General features: G+C 33.5%; 1 protein-coding gene across 6 annotated transcripts in view; it reads left to right on the forward strand.

Annotated features, from left to right (window-relative positions):
- STXBP5 (syntaxin binding protein 5) overlaps positions 1-12,953 on the forward strand; it is a 168,306-nt gene that overhangs the window by 57,919 nt on the left and 97,434 nt on the right. For all 6 annotated transcript variants that reach the window (XM_017650285.3, XM_037022011.2, XM_017650300.3 and 3 more), the window contains exons 7-8: positions 2,069-2,152; positions 6,090-6,213. In XM_017650285.3, the coding sequence (XP_017505774.1) occupies positions 2,069-2,152; positions 6,090-6,213 (208 nt within the window). The remainder of the gene's footprint in view (positions 1-2,068; positions 2,153-6,089; positions 6,214-12,953) is intronic.

Below are 12,953 nucleotides of genomic sequence, written 5' to 3' on the forward strand. Positions count from 1 at the left end.
ATCAGAGAATGCCATGACACATGTCCAGAATATTTAGAAAGACTAAGAAAAGGTAAAGGAAACTAATTCCAGTGTTTCCCAGAAGGAGTATATATATCTCAGATTGCCTAGGAAAGAAGAGAGAGTGTTAGGAAAATTAAATACCCTTCCTACCAAGGTGGGAAAAACCGGTTTTTTTAAAGTGATCGGCCCATCCAAATGCCCTTATAGTCTGAAATCCTCTAAAAATTGTTGTTTCACTAAAATTACTAGGTCTGCCCCAGACTTTATTCATAACTCCAGATTACATGAACCAGATATTTGCTACACATGAACCAATCATTCATGTGTTTATTAAAGAATACTAACTACTTTGTATTAGACAGTATATTAGATATTAGAAACATATAGATGAAAATGGATATACTAGCACAGGAGAAGGAACATCTTAGTTTATCTAAACGAGTTGGGTAGGCTTACCCAAGGAAGCAACACTAAATTGAGGCTTAAAAATGAATAGAAGATTGCTCAGTAAGTTAAGATGAGGAGGTTTCAAATAGAGAATACTGAGATTTGGAAAATGCCAGGTCTGGGGATGGTGGGCAGCAGAGGTTGGCTAAGTAGTGGACAGTTTGTGAGGCAAGAGTGTGCATTCCATTGTGGAGTATACTCATTCACAAAAAATGTATTAGGTACCTAAACATATCAGGCCCTGAATCTTATGTTAGAGGTACAGTGGTGAACAAAATAAAATCAGTCCTTGCCTAAATAGACCAATGCTACAGTCTACAAGAGAATTCAGAGAAGGAAAAGGCTAATATTATATTTTGTAGTTATCCTTTAAGTTAAAAAAGTACAGAGTACAGTTGGAACACATAGGAAGGGGGTTGACTTACATTTTGTAGGTCAAGGAAGGCTTTTGGAGGAAGTGACTGGTAAACTGACATCTAGAGGAAGTAGAATTAGTCAGAGAGGATGACATTCGAATGGGATGTCCCAGGTAGGAAGATGCATATGCAAAGGCTCAAAGGTAAGAAAGCATGAACTGAAAGACAAACTGGAGTATAATGGGTAAGAGGAATGTGGTGAGGGGTGAAGCTGGAGAGGTAAGCAGAGGTCAGACTGTGACAGATCTTGAAAGTCATGTCATTCAGTTTGGACTTTATCCTGAAAATAATGGTGAGGCATTAAAAAGTTTTAAATAAAAGCATACATTACATGATCAAGTTTGCATTTTAATACTATTACTATTTTAGCTACAGTATGGAATAGGATTAAAAAGGAGCAAGACTGGAGTCTGGGATAACAGGAGACCAGAAAAGAGATCTTTTTGTCTTAAACAGAGAGAGAGGTATTAGAGGTGGAGGAGAGTAAATTGAAGATATATTAGAATGTAATTTAAAGTTACTTGAGGATTTTATCTAATGGGGGAAGAGACTAGAGTTAAGAATAACTCTCCAGGATTTGCCTGAGTGACTTAATGAATGTTGAGATAAGGAGTGCTCAGAGGCACACAACAGGGAACACCAGGAAAGGAGGGGAGGGAAGAAAATAATGAAATCACTTTTGGACACATTTATTTTGAGTTTCTTGTGGAATAAGTAAGTGGAGTTGTGGCTACTGCAATTATAAAGTTTGAATCTCATGAAAGGAACATAGGCTGGATATAATTTGGAAGTAATCAGTATGTACATGAGTAAATGAAATTGCTTGATAATGTGTTGAATTAGGAAAGTTTGTAAACTTTAAAGCATATTCGAATGTTAAATTTTACTAGTAATTTATGACATACTAATTAATGAAAATGTACACTTAAGACTTCAAATTATTAGTGTTTTCTTTTTCAGTAGTCAGTTGCATGATATACATTGATTCCCTAATCATCAAAGGCATGTAAATATGTAATGCAGTATTCTCATTTGCCATCCATGTGATTAGTAATTAGCAATGCTGATGTTTAATTATAAGTTTATACTTGAAGCATATGAATGATAATAGTTACCTTTATTGCCAGCAAATTAATATTAGAGTATTTTTCATTACAATTAAATACCATTCCTGTGTAATGTGGCATTTTCTTTTTTTACAGCTTTTGATTGGCTTTGAATCTGGAACAGTAGTATTATGGGACCTAAAGTCAAAGAAAGCTGACTACAGATACACATATGATGAGGTAATAATATTATCTTTACTAATCAATATTTGTTGTCATTTCTCTAGTTCAGAGCAGCTACTCTAAGAACTTAATTGGTGATTTTAGTTTAGGCAACCTTTGTAATTATAATAATGTGTACCAATTTCTTTTAATATGTAAAAGGTAATATGTTTATATAGCTCAAAAAATACAAAAATAATCTGTTTCCCATCCCTTTTAGTTCCCTACTGCAGGGTCCAGTAGTACCAGCTTCTCATGTATTCTTCCAGAGGTATTCTGTGTATTTACAAAGAAATTAATAAGAGTATTCCATTTTTTATTTTATACAAATGATAGTATATTGGAGACATTTATAGTTTATTTGCTTTAAGATCTAAATAAGCATTGATTGATAGGTTTGTTAAGTCTCTTTTAAACTGTAGGCCTCTCCCTTCCTATTTTATTACTTCTTTTTTGTCATTTATTTGTTGAAGTTAGAGTCTCCTAAAGATTGGATCTTTCTGGCTGCATTTCTCTTGGGTTTAACATCTCTTTTTTGCCCTGAGATTTCCTATAAATTAGATACTTTATTGATGCTTCATCAAATTCAGATTCACTTTTCATTTTTAGCAAGACTACTTCATAGACGATGCTGATGCTCTTCTATCAGGTGGATTGTTAGTGTCTGCAATGATATCAGCCAGTGATATTCAAGGCCTGAATTGATTAGTGCATAGCAGTTAGAAAATGGGGATGTTCTAATTATATAATTCCTTCTTTATTTATTAGCAGGATACTTTAGGAAAGAGAAACTGCCTCTTATCTGTTTGGTTATATAGTAGTTACAACTCTTATAGGAGAAACAGGACAAATGTTTGGAAGGCAGCTATGCTCACCACTATACCACCAATGCCGGACAAATGTTTGATTGCTTCCTTATATTTCAGTATTTACTATAAAGGGGTTCTTCTCTAGTAATCTCAGTGATGACCAATTTGTTCTGGGTTGTACTTTCACCAATTACTCAAAGATCTAAACATATTTGATATGCTTCAATACATTGAAGTTATCCTTATTGATTTTCATATTGTCCTGTCTTTGGTCAGTGAACTTCTCAAGTTGGCTCCGGAGTCCTTTGGTGATAAGAGTATTGGGTAGCTTTCTTTCTGTCTGTTACAACAAAATATACCTATTAATCTTATATATTTGTGTCTCAGAATTAGAATAAGGAGACAGAATTGGAAAACTGGGAAGGCCAAGATACTTGTAATTTATAAGGCAAGGTACCACAGGGCAAAGAACTGCCTAGCAGGAGAGTTTAAAAGTCTGCAGAGAGGCCCCCACCTTGAGTCTTCAGTTGAATACTGATTCGTGCATGAGTGTAAGGCTCAGAAAAGATCTGCTGGGAAGGAGTAGGTAGAACAATTCTCATAGCACACAGAGGTTTGAAAATAATTCACAGTCCCAACAGAGTGGAGAAACCTTGTAATGCACAGGGTCAGGAAGAGTACTAAGAAAGGTATTGCTACAGTATTGGGGCCAAACTAGCACTACACTATAAAGATTAGCCTAGCTAGCCTAACAAAGCTTAGAAGCAAGCCTTGAAAATTCTAAACTGTCTTCAAATACTACAACTACATCCCAGAAAAAAAGGCTCAAGAAATTTAAAAGAATATAATAATAACCCATCATAAACTCAAAATGGCTGGCATCCAAATAAAAATTTATGAAGCATGCCAGAATCCAGAAAACATGATGCAAAATGAAGAGAAAATGAAGTCAATAGAAACAGTCTCAGAAATGACACAGATGATAGAATTAGACATGAAAGGTAAATATTATTAAAAAGACCCCATATGTTATAGAAGGTAAATGAAAGCATGAACATGTTAAGGAAAAACAAGGTGGATCTAAAAAATACAAGGAGAATTTCTAGATGTGAAAAATAAAATGTCTAAAATGAAAACTACCAAAAGATTTGATATCACAGAAGAAAAGATCAATGAACTTGAAGATAAAGTAATAGAAACTGCTTAATATGAAAAGGGCAAAAAATGAGCAGAACCTCAGGGAACTGTGATACAACTTCAAAAAGACTAGTTTATGTGTAATAAGAGTCCCAGAATGGGGAGAGTGGACAGAAAATATATTTGGAGAAGTAATTATCCTAAGTTTTCCAGATTTGATGAAAACTCTAAACCTCATAAAGTAATAGAATATATGGGTATTTTAGAGTTCAGTGAACTCAAAGCAGAAGCATAAAGAAAACTATACAAAATCATATCATATTTCAATTGCTTATAACTAGAACGTTATAGAGAAAACCTTAAAAGCAACCAGAGGGTAAGGGAGGCATTGACGTTAAATACAGAGGAGCAAATATAAAAATGACAGCAGTTGATTTCCTTAGAAACAGTACAAGCCAGAACACAGTTATTTGCCGCACTGAAAGAAAAAAATTCTCAGCCTAGATTTTTATATGCAGTAGAAATATCTCTTCAAAAACAAAGGCAATGAAAAGACTCGAACACACAGAAAAACTCAAAAAATTAATCTCTTGCAAGCTTTCACTACAAGACATGTTAAAAGTTCTTTGTGCAGAAGCTAGATGATATGAGATGGAAATTTGGATCTACTCAAAGGAATTAGGGACTCCAGCATTATCTTCATACCAAAATGAGACAAAGAGATTATAAGAAAACTATACACTAATGAACAGAGGTGTAGTCAAAAACTTAGTAATATTAATATACATAATTAATAAATCTTAAAAGTTTAAATAATACTGCTACTGCTATAGATGTAAGATCTAAGTTCTAAATTGACTTGTTCTAAAGTAAACTGAGTGAAATTTCTGGCTGTATTTCCTTAAGCTCATGCTATTTTATCATTCTCTTGATTCATGTAAAAATGTATATTTTATTCTTAATCCAGGTTTTGCCAAACAATTTTAGATATCCAAGAAATTATTATATGTATTATTCTTCCAGTAAGAGTTAAAAATTTAAGGCCTTCACAAAACACTATGCTTATTTGCCCCCCATCCCAGTATTTATGCTCTATTCAATGTTATTGATGCTATTATTATTCCAGCCAAATTCATTTTTATTACACTAGTAAAAATGTAATAAATGGCATTATGATAATCAATTTAGAACATTCCCCAAATGATAAAAGTTCTACTTGGTACAGAGTTAACTATTCATTAGGTCACTTGAGGGTATTTTGGGGTGATTTGGATTTGTGAAGGAGTGGAAACCATTCATCTTTGCCCTTAAGCTTTTGTTGCTATAGTACTTCTATAATTGACAAACTCTTCTCTTACATAGTTATATCAAAATGATAGATTTTGAGTGTACTTGGGTGGTAGTATTCCTAATTTTTCTACAGATATTTTCTGCATATGATATTTCAATCTATGTAAAATTATAATTCTTCAGTAGATATTCAGTCTTTTTAGGCTATAACCTGTATTAAACTGTCAGTATTCTTTTTATAGTAATCCATGTGTTGACAAAAATGAAATACATTATTACTGATATTTTAAGACAGTAATTTAGTGTTTATGAACCTCTTTATTTTAATAGTTGCATTTTATCATATGTCTAAAGTCATTTATCAGTGATTTTTGTAGTTTGCTTTCATGTTGGTTTTTCCCAGTAGACAGAGATGCACAGGTAATAAAATACGAAGAAATAATAGTTTGTGCATTGTGAGCTCTGTGAATATATTTGTATGTCTAGGTTGTCAGAAGTGGTTTTTAAAACAATATTGAAATAATAAGATATGTTTGTAACTCATGACATTGGAATCAATGGCAGCTTTAAAAAATTATTTTTTGCACTACAGTTAACATTGACTTCAGCTTGGGAAATATGAAAAAGTTTAATGAAAATTAATTACAATTCCTACTATGAATAGCTTAGAGTTCAAATTTTTGTTTTTAAAAATGGCATTCTTTACCTGTCTTCCATAGGCTATCCACTCTGTTGCTTGGCATCATGAAGGAAAACAGTTTATTTGCAGTCATTCAGATGGCACCTTGACTACATGGAATGTGAGGTCTCCTGCTAAGCCTGTACAGACAATCACTCCTCATGGTAAGAATGTGTCCCTTTGAAACACTACTTAAATTATAGTGGACAGTAAAACATTTTGAGTTGTGAGTTTGCATTTGTATTTGTTTGTATTTTAGGATAAGGATGGAATGATAAGGAAAGGGTTTTCTTTCATTCTGAGGGAATTAATAATAATTACACTAACACAAATAGTATATAACAACCCGCTAATAAAATATCAAATTAACTATTTACAGATGAAACTGCAACTTTGAACTTTGGGGAAATGACTATTACATTATCTTCTGAGTATTTTTTTCTGGTAGTCCAAAAAGTAAATAATTTTGTGAGTGATACAAGACTTACTTTAAGCTTTTGTCATCTTAAAGTTATCAATTGCAAGTTTGCTAATGTATATGCGACATTGTATTGAAACCCTTGGAACTCTGTAGTATGAAGATATAGTTTTATATATTAAAGTATTGTGTCCAGGGTCCCCAAGATCACTTGAGATTGATGATTCACTAAGACTCACAGGACCCAGCAAAATGATGCAAATAAAATCAGTAATAAAGAAAAAAGTCACATAGAGTCAAGTCTGCAGAAAGAAAGGCTCAAGCTTCCAAGAGTCATCTCCCTGTGGAGACACACAGGGCGTATGTAATTCCTCTAGCAATGAGTTATTACCACATGTGTGAAATGTTGCCTACCAGGGAAGCTCACATGGGTGCAGGAATCCAGAGTTTTTATTGGTGTTAGCCCATAGGCACCCTCTGCTTTACCACATACCAGAATTTCAGACTGAGAGGGAAAGCAGGAATTCATCATAAACCATATTGTTTGTACAAGAGCCTAGGCACAATCTGCCACCCTTTCAGTATGGGAAATGGTGGAAACTGTCCCGAAAGCTAAGTTATCAGACGTTGACCAGAGCTGAACCTTGCAAGCTGACCTTTCTAGGAATAGCAAATATCAAACCTGCTATGTTAAGTTATCAACAAGTAGTATTTACAAAACCTACAGGATGATTTTATTAGGGTGTTTATGAACAGATTATGAAGGACTTCTTTGAGTTTTGGATGGCCTAGGAATTTGCGTTTCTTTATTAATCTGCATTTTACACTCCACCTTAAGAGATTCTTCACCAGCAAAATTTAGGGAAATTAAAGGAACTGTTCTTTAAATTGATAGTATATTGAAGAGTTTTCTTATAGCTATTACTCATATGATAGTAGGTTCTAATTTTTCTTAACGTATTTTCATTCTTCCTTCTATTAGTGCCTAGATCCCTAACCTTGGTACTCCTAAGAATACACAAAATTTTTAGGATCTTCCAAGCCCACAGGAACCTAGGAATCCAGAAAGTGAAAAAAAATAGATGACTAATTTAAAAACCTTTCATTTCAAATCCAGAAGAAAAATGAAACTAGTATTGAAGATGGTAGAAATATGTAATACTGGTTTTGCAGTATTAAGTTTATCTAAATTTTAGTATTGAAGATGATAGAAATATGTAATACTGGTTTTGCAGTATTAAGTTTATCTAAATTTTTATCTTTTTTTGTAAGAATAGCACAAAGAGTTTTTTTCCTTTTGAACCATTTGAGAGTCAGTTTTTGGCATACTGCCCAGTTACCCCCAAAAATATTCCACTATCTGTTTCTTAGAAACAAGGACATTTTCCTGTATACCCAAGTTTTGCCTTTTATCAAAGTGTCTATGTACAGATTAGATTTAGTTGTCATGTTATTTCACTATCAAACTGGAATAGTTCTTGGTCTTTTTCTGGACTTTTGTAACTGATAAATTTTGAAGATTATAGGTCAGTTATTTTATAAAATAGGCCTGAATTTGTTTTTTGTCTAATGTCTTATCATTAGATTCAGGCTGCACAATTCCAGTAGCAATATCCCAAAAGGATCAATGTGGTCTTTTTGCCTCTTCTTGAGTTGTGCTTGTGTTTGGTTTGTCCTATATGGGCAATGTCTCATACTTTGATCCCTTGTTAAGCTTCCATCTGTTAGGTCTCTCCATTACAAGGTAATTTTTTTCCTTTGAAATGAAGAAGTATTTTTTATTTGCATTTGTAATCAGTAAGTATTTTGATGATTTTCTGTGGTTGTCATGTTCACCAGAATCAGATGATTCTCAAAGGAAAAGGAGATGTTAGATGGTCAAAATCAATAGGTGTCTATTATAGGAAATGATATTTTAGAATTTAGTTTCTGGAGCTTATTCATCAGTACAACAGTCCACTTTTCAAGGAATAAACCAAGATTGCGAAACTTATTCTGTTAAGGGTCACCAAAGGAAAAATAAAAATTCACATAAGTAAGTCAACTTAATAAAATATTTTAAGGATGTGACATACAAAAAATTCTATTAATCTACTTTTAAGAATCATAAAACATAGGACATTCAATAAATAATAAGGCTGTACTGTAGTGTTTTTTTTTGTCTTCTTTTTTTATTATCCAGGTATTATTGATACACACTCTTATGAAGGTTTCACATGAAAAAACAATGTGGTTACTATATTCACCCATGTTATCGAGTCCCCCCCCATACCCCATTGCAGTCATTATCCATCAGTGTAGTAAGATGTACTGCAGTTTTTTTATATATAGTTCATTACAAAGTTTTCCCCAGTTTATACATTTAAAGGAAAAGGATGTCATGCAGCAAGAAAAAGGATGCAGGTAAGCATTATGAGAGCATCCCAGATGCAAACTTCCTCAGGCACTTATGTGTGTATATGAGGATTGTGCTGAGTCTCTGGCTCCAGCCACCAAGGTCTAGCTTCTGAGGATCTCAAAGAGAAACTCTCAGTATGGCCCTTTTTAATGATCAAGCCAGTCTTGGCAAACCAGGTCGGATAGTTGCCAACCATCCCTAAAACTACTACACTGGGAATTTCCAGGGGAATTAGGAAATTTTAGACTTAAAACAAGCACATCATAAATCCCATTGCCCTTGGCCGAGGGTCAAAACAATCAGATATCCACCCCAACTGTAAGTCAACTCTTTCTCCATCCTCATTAATGAAAGAACTCCCTCTCTAGACTGATATATCAAGTGTGATTCTCTAGTTTGAATCATTTTATTTTGTAGAATATTCCTCTCAGTAGAAATATATTGCAAGCTGCATATGTGATTTTAAATTTGCTAGTAACCATGCAAATAACAATTAAAAAGTAAAATTAATTTTAATAATACATATTAATCCAAAATATGCAAAATGTTATCATTTCAATATGTAATCAACAAGATATTTCACATTTTTTTTCTACTCTCTGAAATGTAGTGTATATATTGGACTGGCCACGTCTCAGGTACTCAATAGCAATGTGAGAGTGGTGGCTACCATAAAGATAGACAGCTCTAGACTGAGAACATAACTGCGTGTGTAACAACTGTCAGTTCAAAAAATGTATTCTACCTTCTAAATGGAAAAATTAAAAACCCACAAAACACTTGCTTTTATCAATGATGCTTGCTTATTTTTTAATGTAGCTTCATTCATTTATTCATTCAACAAACATTTATTGAGAACCTCTTATGTACCAAAGGTTAAATACTAGACATATACTGTCCTTGAAGAACTCATAGTCCAGTGAATGAAAATGGTCTATAAACTGATAACTAAAATACATATGATAAATACTAATAGTGGCATGTATAATATGGTATGGAAATAGAAATAATGAGTATGTTTTGGGATAAAGAGTTTAGGAAAATTTCACAAATTCAGGTTCTATGAGCTTGATCTTAAAGGATGAATGGGGTATTAGGAGATAGAGTAGAGCACTGTTATTTTTTTAGTCAGAAGGTGCAACAACAATCCAAAGCAGGGTATTCTTGGAAAACTGCTAATAGTTTAATATGGCCAAAGTTTAAAATCCTGTAGGCGCAGCAGGAAATGAAGATAGAAATCATATACTGAGGCAAGAATATGCCTTATATTATGAGTTTAGATTTTGTGGTGGGTGGAGTTCTAGTAAATAATTTTACAATAAGAAACATAAGTCTTATATTTTGGAAATACTACTTTCATGGTAGTGCACCAGGTGAGCTGGGGGCAGAAGAGGGTGGCCAGTTAGGAAGCTGTTGTAAACAATGAAGATTTCAATTGTGTCAGCAAAAAGGGAGAAAGGGACATACAGGAATACAGTGAGGAATTAGATTCAGCAGAACTTAGACCAATTCACTGTGGCTGAGTGGTTTACAGGAATGGGAAGCAGGGCGAAGTAAGGGACAAGAAGAAATCAGATGTGACATGGAGGTTTAAGTCAAGTTTTATAATTAACCAGATCTTTTCAATGACTTACCAAAACAGTTCACAGGAAAAAAGCAGATTTTTGCTTCTCAGGTGCAATTGCGAGTAAGAAGTAAGATGACACCTAGTGGTGAAATTCACTGATGCACTAAACGTCCTTTAATTTGTATGTGCTTTGTTAAAATCTTAGCTAAAGCCTTATTACTTGCTTTGATTTAGAAAATGGTCTAGGATTGCAGATGAATAAATTAATCTTTCTGGAACATAAGCAATAATAGGTAAAAATTTTTTAAAAATCTGAGTTGAAAAAAATGATCAGAGCATGCAAATCAAAAGGGGTCTCTAATTTCCAAGTAAGATTTAATGAAGAACGATCACCATAAAAACTATATTTTTGATTTACAGACATAATGAAACTACTCTGGTTGCATTGTTGCAGGGAGTGGATAAAAAGTACTTATAAAGAAATGAAAGTTAGGCTGACTTTAAACCTTATTATAAGTTTAAATGCTAGGAGCAATAAAGCATTATCAAAAGACTATTGAGCATGACAAAACTTTTAAGAATTTTGTACCTAGCCAGCTTTTATACAACAGTGCATCTGTAATCCCAGATTGCATCATTCTGACAGTCCCATCAGAACTTTGAAGAGTAGAAGGATAAAGGCCTAATGCTGTCCTTCTTTAGAGCAAATATTTAAATTCTTTTCTGAAAGATCATGTATTTCTGAATAGATTCAAATAGACATTGAAATTATTTGTTCTTTGTACAGTACGAGGATTACTTTTCAGATTTGTGTTTCCTTTTTTCCATACTGTTCTTGTTCCTTAATTCTCGCCCACTTCAACAAACCAGTATTCTCCCCAGCAGTCTTGCAGTCCCTTGGTCTGGCATTCTGCTGACCTCTATCACTAGTCACTTCTTGGTTCTTATAAATTGGGATGCCAGAGGTTCAAGATTCCACTGCATCATCATTTCATATAAAGAGGGGAAGAGATGACCAGTAGGATCTTATGGCAGGATTAGATGGCCTAATACCAGTTGAGAGGTGTGCATTTATAAAAATATAATGTAATAAAGGTGACATTTAATATCAGTAGGGAAAACTGGTGGTTCAATAAATAGCGCTGACAAGTACATGCTTTTATCACAACTCATCAACTGTACACTTTAAATAGGTGCACTTTATTGTCTGGCCATTAGAACTCAATAGAACTATAAAAAACACTGCTTAAATTATTAGAGAAAAATACCTCCCCTATACCAAAATATACTTCATAAAATAATTAAATGTAATAAATGAAACTATAAAGCAATTGTAAGAAACTGCAAACAAAAAGCAATGATTTTTGTGTGGGGAAGAACTTCCCAATAAGCATGAAACCAAAGAGGGGAATGATAAAAAACACAGATAGGTTTTTTTTCATACACAAACACACATACATACATCATTATATCTAAATGGGGTCATATCATACCAATCCTTTCTCTGTCCACCTTCTCCCACACTAGCATCCCAATCCCCTTTCCTACCCCACCAGGTAAGGTAGTCAAAAATCTTATAGGTGTTCTTCCAAAATATGTATTTCAGAAATCATATATATGAGATTTTTGGTCATTTGTTTTACATAAAATATAATTACATTAGTCTTTTATTGCATCTTGCTTTTTTAAATCCCTCCATGTTATCTGGCATAGCTCTAATTCCTTCATTGTAATGATGGTATAATAGCCAATTGTTTGTTTCATGGCTTTTCCCAATATATTCAGCCATTCCAAATTTCATGGGCATTTCACTTTATTTTCAGCTCTTGATCACTATAAATTATGCTGTCATTACCATAATGTATATATCTAATAGGAATTGGTCCTTTAGTTTCTATGGAATAAATGTTTAGGTGTAGAAATGCTTACTCAAAATTTAAGAGTTCTGGGTGAATCCATTTTTTTTTTTTGAGACAGCATCTCTCATATTTATTGATCAAATGGTTGTTAACAACAATAAAATTCTGTATAGGGGAGTCAATGCTCAATGCACAATCAGTAATCCACCCCAAGCCTAATTTTCATCAGTCTCCAATCTTCTGAAGCATAACGAACAAATTCTTACATGGAGAACAAATTCTTACATAGTGAATAAGTTACATGGTGAACAGTACAAGGACAGTCATCACAGAAACTTTCGGTTTTGATCATGCATTATGAACTATAAACAATCAGTTCAAATATGAATATTCGTTTGATTTTTATACTTGATTTATATGTGGATACCCCATTTCTCTCTTTATTATTATTATTATTTTTAATAAAATGCTGAAGTGGTAGGTAGATGCAAGATAAAGGTAGAAAACATAGTTTAGTGTTGTAAGAGAGCAAATGTAGATGATCAGGTGTGTGCCTGTAGACTCAGTGTTAATCCAAGCTAGACAAGGACAATAAAACATCCACGGATGCAGAAGATTTCTCTCAAAACAGTGGGGGGTGAGGTTCTAAGCCTCACATCTGT

Source organism: Manis javanica, chromosome 13 (genome assembly GCF_040802235.1).
Source record: "Manis javanica isolate MJ-LG chromosome 13, MJ_LKY, whole genome shotgun sequence".
Lineage (NCBI taxonomy): Eukaryota > Metazoa > Chordata > Mammalia > Pholidota > Manidae > Manis > Manis javanica.